The sequence below is a fragment of the Tigriopus californicus genome, chromosome 1, assembly GCF_007210705.1.
Source record: "Tigriopus californicus strain San Diego chromosome 1, Tcal_SD_v2.1, whole genome shotgun sequence".
Classification (NCBI taxonomy): domain Eukaryota; kingdom Metazoa; phylum Arthropoda; class Copepoda; order Harpacticoida; family Harpacticidae; genus Tigriopus; species Tigriopus californicus.
Window position 1 is genome coordinate 12501315 of NC_081440.1, and position 13725 is coordinate 12515039.

Sequence of the window (13725 nt, forward strand, 5' to 3'; positions counted from 1 at the left end):
CCTTGTAAATTCGATGACTTCGTAGTTTGTGTTGTGCAAGAAAGTAACATAGGAACACTGGAAGTAAGTGAAGTGTCTTATTGACGAAAGGAAGGCTCAAACTAACGATTGGGAGGTAAAAATTGTGGAAAACTAACATTTCACAGAAGCCAGCCATGGTTTTAAGATCTGTGTGCATTTCCTTCTTTCTGTTCTTCTTTTGTATAATCTCACCCTATGCACCTTGTAGTTTACCTCTTTTGTCACTCTAACTAGCCAATTCAGTCACATCAACATCACCTAAGCAGAGAGAGGTGGCAAATGATTGGCTGAAGATTTGTTACTTATGAGACAAAAGCATTCGATTCCAAAGCTTTGTTTTAATTGCTCAATATGGCACAAAATCCCTAGTGTATGTCTTCCTTGAGACAACTTGAACGTTTCCCTATTGTATCGCGTATTTTTCAATTGTTGCACTGTATCTTTTCCTCTATAAACAAAGATATCTCTTAAATCGAGAGAATGGATGGGTTGAATGATATGAATCCAGTTGAAAGTTGGCAAAGCTTTTCAAATGTGTGGTTGGATATACCGCATGTTTAAGTCCAGAGATAGCATCACGATGCTAACTCTGTACAATTCGATTGTCCAGCCACATCTTGAATATGCTTCACCCATTTGGGCTCCAATTAGTTCAGCAGGTTTGCAAAAGCTCGAGCAGGTCCAAAGATGTTTTACTAGGAACATTGAGGATATGAGAGAGCTCTCGCACTGGGAGAGGTTAGAAACGTTGGTTTTGTTCAGTATTCAGAGGAGGTATGAAAGGTATCCGATACTGTGCGTTTTCAAAAGCATCCATGAGCTTTGTCCCAACCCAGGATTTAGGGTCAATTGTAGTGACCGTAGAGGCTTAATGGGCGTTTTGAGAGCACCTTCAAGCCCTCGAGAATCCAGGCTAGTTAAAACAATGAAGTTCGACTCTCTTCTTTCTAAGGCCCCTTCATTGATCAATTTGCTGCCCTCTAATATTCGTAGGCCTCGGGAAAACGTACGATAGGTGCTGATACAGTATCAGGATTTAAGTCAGACTTGGACGAGCTTTTGATTTAAATTCCTGATCAACCCTGTATTCAAGGGCTAGACAGATCTGCCAAGTCTATATGATTCGTTGGTCGATCAAATAATATGTGAAAATAAATGTTAAGTAAAATCGATACATTTTTCGTCTTGAATTACTGGGTATTCCAATCCCAATAGCGGTAAGGAAGTCCTCAAAAAATTAGTTCAGATATTTAAGTTACTGGGGCAAACTGACGTCTGTTGGCAAAATATGTTTCAAATGGCAATTTCATGGGCCATGAATATATTCTTTTACATATTGTTGCTCCAAGAGCCTAACCCTACAAGAAACTAAGAATTACATGTAAATGGCAGTGAAATTTTTTATTCGGGACAGAAATTAACGGTGTCAAACTATCCGATTTCATGAACGGAATTCTTTAAAAAATCCTTAATCATGAATTTGAAAAGATGCCATAATCGTGTAGGCAAACCATCTTCTCTCAAATTTTAAGGAAAACTGTCCCTTGATTTCCCTCATGAATAGCTTAGAAACTGTTGGAGCAAGCACAAGACTAACTCCTATAATATTTGACAACGTTTTCAAATGTTTTGATCAGAAAATAAACAGACTTGAAGAGGTGTTCTTTTTGAATATTTATTTATGTTCGTCGGACACGCCTTCATACACACTCAAATTAAGAGTTAAAATAATTCATTGATTCGCATCAATCGGATATCCATACAGCTCTGGCAATGGATAAGGGAGTAAAAAGAAGAAGAGCATGTTCCCGGGGGGTGGGGGGAGGGGGGTCTCATGAAAAAAAAATCAGTTTTGTTTTCTTTCCCACGATGGCCACAGTTATTTTCTTCTCCAAGTTCAACCCAGCAGACTGAATTTCGAATCGATGTACTATGAGGAAAACCCCGTGGAATTACTAATGGCTAAGACACAAGAGTGGTTATGATGAACGTGGCGTTTTGATAACAAAAAGAAACAACAATTTGTGACAAACAGAGCGAATGTACAGCAATTGGATCTCGTTCGGTCCAAAACAGAGTCATTTTGACCTTTTTGTTAAGATCTAGGAATACTGAATGACAAAGTATGAGTTCGTCAAGGCTCCTCCCGGTGGAATCCCTTTTGACTAAGCATCTCATATCATAATATCAAGGAACCTTTCCACTCCCTCGAGTATCACTCAAAGACATCTCAATCATTGGGTCTACTCCACACCTGGATCGTCTCCCTCAGCGTCTTTGCTTTGATCATGCAGAAGAACGTACTCTCTTGAGCTGAATCCGAACTTCAGAACATCCTTTTCGAGCACTTGGACGAACTTTTGGCTCTCAATCTTCTGGTTGTTCAAGAACGTGCCATTGGCCGAATTCAGATCCATCACATATGGCGTTACTCGCCGCCCAGTGGATCCATCTGGGCGACGGAAATCGAGCAATCGGTATTGAAGCACAGCATGTTGTTTAGAGCACGAAGGATGATCCAAAGGCACATCAGCCACCTTCCGATCTCGTCCCATTAGGTAGCAAGATTGTCGATGAATATAGAGGATGGGCAGCTCCTCATTGCCCTTAAACACATAGAGCCTCCATTTGGTTCGAGGCTTTCTGGCGTCGGGAGGCTCACAGTACTTGACCACCACTCCATTGACCAGATTCGTGTCTTGCAGGAGCTTGCCCGAGGTTTGCATGTTGACCCCATCTTTCGAAGAAGAGGCTGCAGTTGAGGTGGAAGCTTGGGGTGGAGCTGGAGGCGGTGCAAGCGATGCAGCGGCCAGTGACACGTTATTGGCCTTTCGAGCTCGGCGTGGGTGTGGGATGGGAGAAACGCTTCGTGAACGAGATGAGCGACTGGAGGAACTTCGGCTTGAGGAACTCGAGGAACTCCGAGAAGAGCTGCGAGAATAGGAGGAGCTGTCCCAAGAGAGATAAAGATTAAATCATATGAATTGATAGATTTCACAAACTAATGGGACGAATGTTGTCTACTTACTAAGATCTTTTTCGACGTCTGTGGCTACTTCGTCGTCCTCGTCTCCTATGGGAGGACCTCGATGATCCTGAAGAACTTCTTGACGAGTCCGAACTAGACGAATATGATCTGGACCTTCTGGATCGTCGTTTTCGACCTAGTTTTCTCTTTTTCGATCCAGCTGACTTCCCTCGACTTCGACTTCGGGTTCGCCTGAGATTCCCATCCCGATCGCGCTCTTTGCTCCTTTCACTTCGAATCCGACTCCAATGAGAGCCAAACGTGGCTTCATCCTCCTCTTTGGAATACTCCTTTTCTCGAATGGGACTGGCCTCCGTAAACTTGTCGTGTTTCCACCGTTTGGGAGATCGGCTTCCCCCGGCCTTTTTTCTCCCTTTGTCTTTGATCTGATCCTGAGATTCTGACCTCGGTCCACGAGGTCTTTGTCGGTCTTGAGTGATTCTATCGGATCGCAGCTTTGATCCAAACCCGGGCTTGGGAGTTAGATTCCGCGGGTTGGGTGAAATGGATCTCTTTCGAGGTCGTTTCTGGTCTCGTGACGCGTCGATTAGCTTCTTGCTGGGAATTTTAATACCGGCCATCTTGGCCAAGTTTTTAACACGACTAGATTCAGAGGTGGGTGGCCCACCACGGCGTTTTCGAGCTAATTTCTTGAGCATGATCTCGTTCTCTTTGTTGGTGTCCTCCATTCGTTGGGACAAGTTCGAGCTGTTTCCGCCCCGATTTCTATTCCGTTTCTTGCGTTTCTTCTTTTTGCCACTCCTACCATTACTGTTGGGAGGTGTGAAGGATCGTCTTCTTTCTCGCCGTCCCCGGGATCGTGATTTGGATCGGTCAGGCGATGATGGGGTCATGGGTCGCCGACGCGAGGTTGACTTAGGCGGGCTCTGTCGACGTCGGCTCTTAGGCGGAGGTGGCGTGTCATCATCCGACGAAACACTTATGGTCGTGGTAATAGGTGGGGTGACCCGTTTCCCTAAGCGTTCCTTGGCCGACTTTACTTTGGGCAACGGGATGGGCGGAGGCGTCGATCGGCGACTTTTCTCCACGGGTTGCTCGACATCTTCCTCGCCCTCTTCGGATAGACTCAGACTCCCTTCTGATGGATCCTCCTCACCCCGCCCACCGGGACCCTGGCTTTTTTTACCTCTAGTATTCGGGATGGTCACCCGAAAGTTTTCAAAAGCCTTGCGACTGCCTTTCCGGTGGACGGGGGGTGATAATTCCGCCTCTTCCAAAGAAGACATTTCATCCTGGTCTTCTTCGAGACCCAGCGGGGATCGCGATCGCGATCGCTCTCGGATCCGAGAGCGCCCAATCGCTTTTTCACCTCGGAGAAATTCCTCGGGCGGCGGAGGGGGATATCGTCGTCTCCCACTGGGAGTCACATGGTGAAACACCTCTTCATTCGAATGCAAATGGCGTCGCCTCTCTTCATACGGGTAATACTGTTCATCCTCCAGCGAATCCACCGGATACCTGAAAGTAGAATAGAACATAGAACCGATGGGCTTCAAACCAACATGCCTTCCTCGCTCGGTCCTTGGCTAAAATTTACTCATTACATATAATACATTGGCTGTGAATGGAACTCATTGTCTTTGGCAGGTCAGGAGAATTTCACCTCTTTTAATTTATAACTTCAAGCCAGAAATCAAAAGTATGACATAAGAACAGAATTCAAGCTTAACTTGAGTGCAAGTGTCTTTGGCACATTCTCCTCTACCCTACCCCAACCCCACTGATGTTTCTCCTTACTATTCAACCTCCAGGTTCGAAATTTGTATCCTGAATTGGATGAGGGCCCACTTCACTTGAAAATCTTACACCCTTAGCTACTTCCTTACTTCGTCAATCTGCATGTTATGGCATTCTAATCGGATGACCAGATTGGCAAATTCCAAGAGATCCATCATCCACTAAGTTTTCGAGAAGGCAAGGAAATCTATCCAGGACCCTCCTCCTCGGGTTCTGTCCTCCATTCCTATTGGCTCGACCCTTCTCACCCAGTCGGTTTCTAGGCCTTCTTTTCCCTTTCTTATTCTCACCCTCGTCGTCGACTGATCCTGGGATGATATCTCAGATCTCTGGGTGGAGGCGTCCGGATTCGAATCTCATGCTCGGGTTCGCCTTCGAACTCGCTCAATTCGGTCTCATCGCCCAAACTGTCCTCCTCCTCTTCCTCCTCCTCTTCCAGCTCTTCCCCGGGCTCCAAAGACACGGACTTGGAGCGTCGGGTGCGTCCCGCAGTCCGGGGCCGAGCCACTCCATCCTCCGCCTGATGGGAGCCAGTGGCTTGATGCTGGAGATGACTCTCCACCTTGGCTCGATAGCGGTGATAGTCCTCGGGTCGACCGTAGAGACGGTAGTATTCCTCATCCCCGAACCCGGGCGGGGGTGGAGGCGGCACCCGACGCACCCCTGACATGATCAATCCAACGCTCCGCCTTCAGATCTCAGAGACACACATTCTCCACAAGAAATCAATGGCCTGTCTTAGATGGACATGGATCTTCGCTCGCTGTTGGCCAAACGTCTGTTCTTCTTTTTAGCAAACCTTGGAGTTGGCTGGCCTCAGGGTGACGGAGGGCCGAGGCCGAGTGGGCGTGTTAGGTTAATGGGAGGGAGGGGGAGCCATTCCATCCTTGGCTTGTCATGGTATGAACTGATCGAAGATAGATGAATGGCTGGGGTGGGCGTGGGTTTGTGACAACCAAAGACTGGACCGGAGGAATAAGGCCCTACCGTCACCCTGGCCGCCCAATCCATTTTCCGACCGGCCCAAGCTCGCCCAAAGCCCAGGGAACAATGTCAACCCCCGAAGCCAAATGCTTGACCCCGAACTTCGTACATGGAGTCTGGGGCTCGATCGATGACTTGCATTACCTTGGGAAGCCAACGCATCCTCATGTTCACTTAGAGGGTAGTTAATAGCCGGCATATGTTCAGGTGTAGGATTGGAGCTGGGTTGGCATGCTATGACTGGATGGAATTATGGACTGGGGATTGATAGGCAAAACTGCTTCCTGAATTACATACCGCATTTCCCCTTAGGGCATAATAGGCTCAATTTCTAAACAAGATGATTTGAATGGTTTCTTAACATATGGACTTGCAATTTTGCTCATCAACGATTGGAATGTGAATGAAAAAAGACCAGGGCCTGATTATTGCAGATTCATGTCTACGCATACGGGAGACTTTCCCCCGCTATGACTCCTCATTGTAAATCTCGGCTTAATCATCAAACAAACGACTGCGTCAAAGTGTATGTCTTCTTCATGTTAAGAACCCAATAGATCACATGTTTCACTTTTCCTTTATAGAAGCGAGGTAGTCATACATATTTGTTTACTCATGGCTGGCTGAGGTGGAGGGGGAGGGTTGGCTGGTAGCGAAGGACAATGACCTGGCTCCTCTAGGTACATCTATCCACATTCCAAACTTGTGCCCATGTTTAGGTTGTACTAGGGGGTTGTACAAACACTTCAATTTGATTGGGCATTTTTTCGGAACTGGTCTTTGAGTTGGCTGTGATCAAACAAGCTGTTGCATGTATCGAGCAATTGGTCCCTAATCCAGAGATGTAGTGGGGAAACCAAGAACTCATGTGGTCATTCCTAGGCCCGACCAAAACTTGCAGATAAATGTGGCTATTGATGATCGATATCAAATTTGCACAAAAATCACTTGAATTTGTAAAAATATGCAAAATGATTTAATAGGCGAACTTCGAATGTCTCATATTTAAAAAAAGCAGAAATTTACGCAAGCGAAACTGTATTTCACTGATTCCACCCTTTGACATTTCTTCACTCATCCCATTATTTGGTTTACACTGAGCTAAGCTGTTTAAGATTGTTGAACAGAATATAAATGTAGACGGTTGATATCATATCTGCAACCTATTTTGCACTTTCATCTAAAAAGATACAAATATCTTGATATGTTTCAGTTGAAATATTAAATTTGAAATAAAATTGCAAAATTTGCAAATGCAACCAATATGCAGAAAATCCGTGACATGCAAGTATTTTGCAGAATTGGCAAGATGCAAATTTTGGCCGGTCCTAGTCATTACTTATGATAGGTAAAGTTCATTTGTTCTCTCGTTTTTCTTACAGAATATGTCTGACAGGTCAAGACCGCCCTCAAATGTACTGCATTAGTTGATAATGTTCGAATGGTTTGAAAAAAATCCGGTAGAAAAACTGTTATTGGGCGATTTATTTAAAGGGTTTAAGTATCATAGGTCAGCACCAGCCTGGTCCTCCACAATGCTGACTAAGTAGAATGAGAACGCCTTCTTCCATCGCCATGGTGAACACGGCCAGAATGACGATAAGAGCACCAAGAATGCTCGTCCAAATGGGGATATCGCCAAAGTAGGAAATTTGAATAAGGTACGCCACAGCAATATCCATGCTCCTGGTCACCGAGACGACACCGGCGGATTCGTACCTAAAAATATTCATAAAAATGCAATCAATTTTGGCAGAAATGCATATCAAATTGCACGCAACCGGCAACACATGCAAGTGAAAATGCACACGAGAATGAATCCGAAATGGCAACCACTAGGAGCAAAAAGCTGCTCAATTTTCAAAAAGGGTAGACATACTTTGCAAGGTTTCTATGTGATAGAATCATTAAATGAGAGCAACACATTTTCAAGCTGACCGGTCTTAAGCATTCCAGAAGGGCGAAAACGATTTTATGCTACACTTTATATTTTGTTCATTTTTATGATCTTGAAAGGTTGTACAAAGAGTTCCATTATCGAGCAATCAAAGTGCTCGGAAAAAGTAAGGATGAAAGAATAAAAACGATGAGAAGCAGAGGAATTGAAGTTGGCAAACGTAAAGATTAACAATAGTCAAAAATGTTTCAATTTGTATCTAAGAAAAGTACCATTAGCAATGAAATGTGGAATTATTTACAACGTAACAAAAAGCAAGACCTTGTCGGCGCCAGCAACGTGCCGGATGTCAGAGGTGAATTCCGCGATGAAGGCCAGAGTTCAATGTTTTGAGGTGGCCCAATCATTACTTTAGGCACCGAAGAAACATAGTTTTGGCCTTTTTTTTTTTTTTTTTATCCTTACACCATTTTCTTAATCCAATCAATATAAATAGTGATCACTTTCCCACAAAGGAAATGATTTCGTCAAGCAAAATCTTTAAAACAGAAAACCAAAAATTGGGGTGGACGTGGTTTTCAGCTTAATGATTCTGTCAAGACCAACTTACTTTAAGGCAATAGCTAATAATGATTGCCCAAGAACCCCAAAGACCCCGACCAAAACGGCGAAGGTCCATTCCTCGGAGGTACGAGGTACGTTAAATTCGGCAGTCAGGGCCACAACCGCGGAACTCAAGATTCCGGACATGATTGAGAAGGCGAAAATAAGGACAGAAAAATGGACTTCGCGGAGCTTTCTCATGCACACGAAATTGGAGGCGGTGAGCAAAGTCCCAAAGAAGGCGGCACCATAACCCAGGGCGTCATAATCATTGGACTGGAACTAAAACAAAACCCATGTGGTATTTCAAGGTCATTCGTTCATTGATCAATAATGATTTCCTCCTACTTGTGTCAGAGCCGTGTTGTCGTTTTGGAAGATCATTTTCATGAGAAATGGAGGTTTCGCTATCAACACCACGCCCATCATGAGAATGCTAATCACCAAAACGCGGTAAAGCCCACAATGCTCTCGGAGAATGACATGGCTGAAAACCATGACGAAAATCGGGGAGCAAAAGATGATTGTGGCCGCATCTCCAACGGGTAAACGTGCGAACCCGATGAAGATGCAGTTCACGGTCAAGCAACCAATGATCCCTTGGATATAAACGACCACCCGCAATCCCTTGGGACCTAAGGGGTTGGCCTTGGCACATATCATTATGGGTACGATAACGAATAATTGCACAATGGCTCGAAATAAAAGCACCTCGGAGGGGTCGATTCGAGGCAAAAGTTTGACCGTCACCGAGCATAAGGTGAAAAATAACCCAGAGATAGCGGCCAAGAAAATGCCAACAAACTTCATGTGAGAGTCACATTTGGTTGGATCATGGCGCTTCTTGAGATCGCTTTCATCATCCGTTGCAATGTAATCTAGGGCTTTCTGCGATCCATCCTGATAATCGTCCGGATCTTTGCGATTGCGAATGGAAATTCTTCTCTCCACAATATCGCCTTCAAAGTCGCCGTTCAAGGAATCCAGTACATCTTTCGTGTTATTAGGTCGTTGAACAAAATGAGTCTTGGAGGCCCAGGTAAGTGGGGCATGAGGATCCAAGATTATCTAGGAGAAATGTTTGATTTGAAGAGAGCGGAGATCGGCTTTGATTCAGATTCCCACATGAAAGGTGTAAAATGTAAAGAAAGTCATCGAATCCGAATGCGTTTGTAAACATGTTACAGTTAGAGTCTTAGTCTGTTTTTCTCAATAAACAAGGTTTGGAAGACTTAATCTAGTAGCATGGAAAATGTACTCTAAATAAATAACCCTTATCTAACACTATTGAACCCACAGAAGCTGTTTCATTGTGTTCTGTTCCGATCACCTCTAAAAATACATGAGTTTGGAACTAAAATGACCAATTTTTTTCGTTGTTCTTATTTTACCTGACGTCGATCTCGAGGAGGCTCTTGCTGATCCAATTTCGTGTAGCCTTCGTGACTTCGCCCCTTCACCGACTCAAGAATGGCGTTGAAGCCTTTGGCGATCGGCAACTTCTTTTCGTACGACGGGATTTTCCGCTTGGCCCCTTCCGATTTTTCTACATTGGTCTCTTCAAAGAACATTCTCATAAATTGGCTGAGAAGCGATTCTCGGAGTTTCTCCAAGCTCTGTTCCCGATCTTCAGTAACACCGAGATCCTCTCGTTCACTCATGCCGACACTCAAGAGAATGAGGTCTGCAAAGAGGTTCTTGTGAGAACATCTCCAATTTCAGGTATTCAAATGTTTTTCCAAGTCGTTCCAAGTGTTCAGATATATCTTCTGCACGACATGTGTTGAATATGTATTTCAGAAATATTCTCTATGATTGACAAAGATGGACTTAAGGTACTAGAAAACGTGTAATTATCAATTACAATAGATTGAAGATAACATCTTTGAATCATGTCCTTGACAGTAGGATCATCGCACTACTACAAACCCGAAAGTTGGCGTAGTAAAGAATTCAGTCAAAATTTGTAGATCTTCAGTTGGCAATTGATGAGGCCCTCTTGGTTGACGGCATTCTTGAGCTGAGCTTGAGGTAAGGCCACAATTTCGTGAAAAGATCTCTGGAATCGCCTCATGATCTCACCAAAAGGCCGTCGAACCGATTGACACATCCCTCTACTCCAGAAGGGCTGCCGAGACGAGTTTAAAATTGAAATCTCAAAGTGATACTGATTGGCAGTCTCCACATTAGACAAGGTGTAAATCCAAAAAAAGTACCGCTTCGTGTTGTAGTTATTCTCGGAATAAGATTGAGCATTGCGGCAACACAAGACTACATAAAAGATCAGATTGTCGAAGATAAATTCCGGAGGGTCCAACCAATAGGACGGAAGGAGCGTCTCCTCATCTCTACGAAGAAGGGCTCGACCAGGAATCTGGAGAACTAGTTTCGCTTCACGGCTCACATTTGGATTGGCCGGAATGACCTCCGTGAGGGTCAGCATCTCCCGGTTGTACCAGTGAGAACGCTCTAAATGATGCTTGAGCTCAATTAGAGAAGGACAAGAGAAATGACAGCCAAAAAACGGACAATAGGACGGTTGATAACGGCAATGAGCCAAATGTTTCTCGAGTTGGCCCATTGTTCCCGTGAACGCACATCCGTGCAAGGCATTTTGGCAGTATGAAGATCGAGCCTTATAGGTATGCCAACAAACCTGGCAATACTCATAGGCTATTCCATTGGAGCAAAACTTTTCCTCACACCGACGACACACTAAGGGCACGTTGTACCCATTCCTCTTGAAGGGATACCTTGGGGGCGGTGGGGGCACCATCGGTTTTGGTTTTGGTTTAGGCACAAAATTGGGCGCGTCAACATGTAGGCTGTCTGGTCCCTTAGACTTCCGCCTCTGAGGAAATTCCAAAGTCGTGGATAGCATGGGGGAGACGAGTTTTTCGCTGTGTGCTAAGGGCTTGGTTCCAAGTCTACCGTTGCTGTTATCGATTGGTAGTCTTTTCTTCCCATTCTTGACTGACGCTAAATCCATCCAGGGCACTTGATGAGGTCGATTCTTGGGCAACTCCTTCAAATGGGCCCAATATCGCTTGAAACTATGAAGGGGTTCCAGTGGCTGTTTCTCCTCCAGTAATGCTTGAATCTAGATTAATCACGTCAAAGATTGAGTGATCATGGTACTATAGCATCACCTTAAATTACTCCACCTTAGTTAAAGCTATCCGGTCATCCACTGAAAACCCAGATTTGATAGAAGAGGCCCGGGCCAAAAGAACGAGATGAGTCACGGATCGAACGCCTTTTCGTAATAACGTCTGCCAACCTTCGTCGCTCAAGCCGTGACCTTGGCATAAGAACCTCAAGTGTTCCACGCGTTCCTGAAATAACACACAATGGATCCAATATTTGACAGAGGTATCATATCTGGGCATGCTCAGAACATGGAGTCGTGGAAGAAATAAGTCAATTTTTTTCTTGTTAATAATCAACGGGGTTGGTCCCCATATTTTAGTTCAATGGACAAACAAACTTTAGTCACATTTTGGGTCCGTTAAGCGTGAATTCATTTCTTGGTTGGTCACAATTTAACAGTTTTATAACAGTTTTCTGGCTTGAGGCGGAGAATTTTGGTATGGTTTTCCCATGTCATTGCTCCTAAATGAAGATCAAAAATCCTTCCAGCCATTAGCTTTGACTTGAAATATACGACCTATGCCTTTGTTACACTTCGACTGTGTCATTTTTTTTGGTGCCAATTGAACAACATTCGTTGATACTCTTCTTGAAATGCATTCGATCACTGATTAACAAGTATTGATGATCAGCAGGTCCAAGGATTTATCGAGTCACTCTTGACAGAACGAATTCACGATGAACAACGTTCACACGTTCAAATCCGATACCCACCACTGGCCTCAAGTACCGCCAGATTAAACATAGATTTAACTTCCTAATTTTGGAAGGTCGAACTTAACTTTGAAAACGAGAATGTTTCCGACAAATTGATAAGAACAAAGTGAAGAGGATTACAGTCTTCAAAGATCATGCTGGTGCCTGGATTGGTCTATTTTTCAGCCACTTCAAAAGTGGTCCAGATGTCTCATATCAATCCCTATCATTACCCAGGGGGACTCTAAAGGCGTGGCGAAAGGGCGTGGATCCAAAACGGTGAGGGTAAAAGCTTTCTGGAAGAATTCGATCAAATCGCTACGCGGATCCCCGCTTAAAATCGGGATAAGGAATTCGTCCAATTGCAAGGGCAAAAGTGCATCGGATCTATTCTTCATGATGATGATGATGATGATGATCGGACACAATACCGAGATGACTAGTAGACACACCCAGCGGGCTTAAAAATACATCAAACTGACGTCGATGTAAATTAACTGACTCTGCCCTCTCGCAGCCACCAACTGGATGATCTGCAAGGCAGTGCAAGCTGAAGTGAATTGGTCAACTCCTGAGAAACGAACTACTTTTCACGTACGACAGGAACAAGTAAAGTTAGGAAGGATCTTGTGGATGACTCAAAAAGTTCGAGCTGGTTTACTAAGATGTCTAAACCTTTCGATTTTCGATTTGGGTAGTCGAAGAAGGAATAGACTTATATCTGGCTCAACTTGGTTTGTCTGTTGAACACTATTCTCATTGCTTGGTATATCGCATTTCTGGGATTATTTTGCAAGAGTGATTCCAACGAAATACGTTTTCAAGTTTGTTAAAATGATCAGTTCATCAATTGAAACCTGTTCATCTTTCTCGAGTTACTTGCTCTCCAAGCTTTCGTTTGATTGTCATGCCGAATAAATTGTCATTTTCTGCTCTCCTTTGGTCAGATATTCAACACATCCGTAAAACTGATCAAGAGATTGTCAAGCTTCTCTTTATTTCTATTCTTTTTTTTTGGTTTGTTTTTTCACGGGCTTTTCTAACCGCTAAAGGGAATGTAATCCCCAGTACTATTAAAATGAAAGGTTATAATTTTCGAGGTGAGAATCAAATAAAATTCCATGCCTGACAAACCAAAAAAAAAATATTCCCGGACTCGAAGTTAATTATGAAACTTGTTTACATCACTACATTAGAAAAACCTGATCCAAGAACGAACAGCGTGACCATATTGAAAAAATCAAATTTGAGAAACAAGGCTTGAGGCTCCCAGTTTTGGCCAATGGTTTATCTATGAATCGGTAAAACCGATTCATTTACCAAGGATGCAACAAAGTGTGAACCTTTTTTGATTTTCCCGAGGGTCCCACATTATACCGACCAACGAAGCTCAGAAATGCACTCATGTGGAAAAAATCTTTATAAGAATTATCCCCAGGTCAAAAGTGTGAGTAACGTCAGCTGAAAAAATGTAGGTCTCGATCGTAGCATTAAAATACAGCATTAATAACTCGAGAATACATATGGATGGCCAGGTCACGGCTGATTTCTGTCACAAAAAACACGAATTTCAATTGCATTTACATGT

General features: G+C 43.9%; 2 protein-coding genes across 3 annotated transcripts; both read right to left on the reverse strand.

Moving 5' to 3' along the window:
• Positions 1 to 1680: 1680 nt before the first annotated feature.
• Positions 1681 to 5619, reverse strand: LOC131877502 (serine/arginine repetitive matrix protein 2-like). The gene is made up of 3 exons (XM_059223191.1): positions 5098 to 5619; positions 3050 to 4528; positions 1681 to 2970 (listed from the first exon to the last, which is right to left on the reverse strand). The coding sequence occupies exons 1-3, from the start codon at positions 5475 to 5477 to the stop codon at positions 2265 to 2267; spliced, it is 2565 nt and encodes an 854-aa protein (XP_059079174.1). The 5' UTR covers positions 5478 to 5619; the 3' UTR covers positions 1681 to 2264.
• A 1652-nt stretch (positions 5620 to 7271) lies between these two features.
• On the reverse strand, positions 7272 to 12724 carry LOC131877529 (solute carrier family 35 member G1-like). 2 transcript variants are annotated; one of them, XM_059223232.1, is made up of 6 exons: positions 12371 to 12724; positions 11456 to 11626; positions 9683 to 11391; positions 8640 to 9359; positions 8299 to 8573; positions 7272 to 7510 (listed from the first exon to the last, which is right to left on the reverse strand). In XM_059223232.1, exons 3-6 carry the CDS (start codon positions 9950 to 9952, stop codon positions 7303 to 7305), a joined length of 1473 nt encoding a protein of 490 aa, XP_059079215.1. In that variant the 5' UTR covers positions 9953 to 11391; positions 11456 to 11626; positions 12371 to 12724; the 3' UTR covers positions 7272 to 7302. The 2 variants fall into 2 exon arrangements, with proteins under 2 accessions (XP_059079215.1, XP_059079209.1); XM_059223226.1 differs by lacking the exons at positions 7272 to 7510; positions 8299 to 8573; positions 8640 to 9359 and having other exon boundaries at positions 9975 to 11391; positions 12371 to 12714.
• Between the last annotated feature and the right edge of the window lie 1001 nt (positions 12725 to 13725).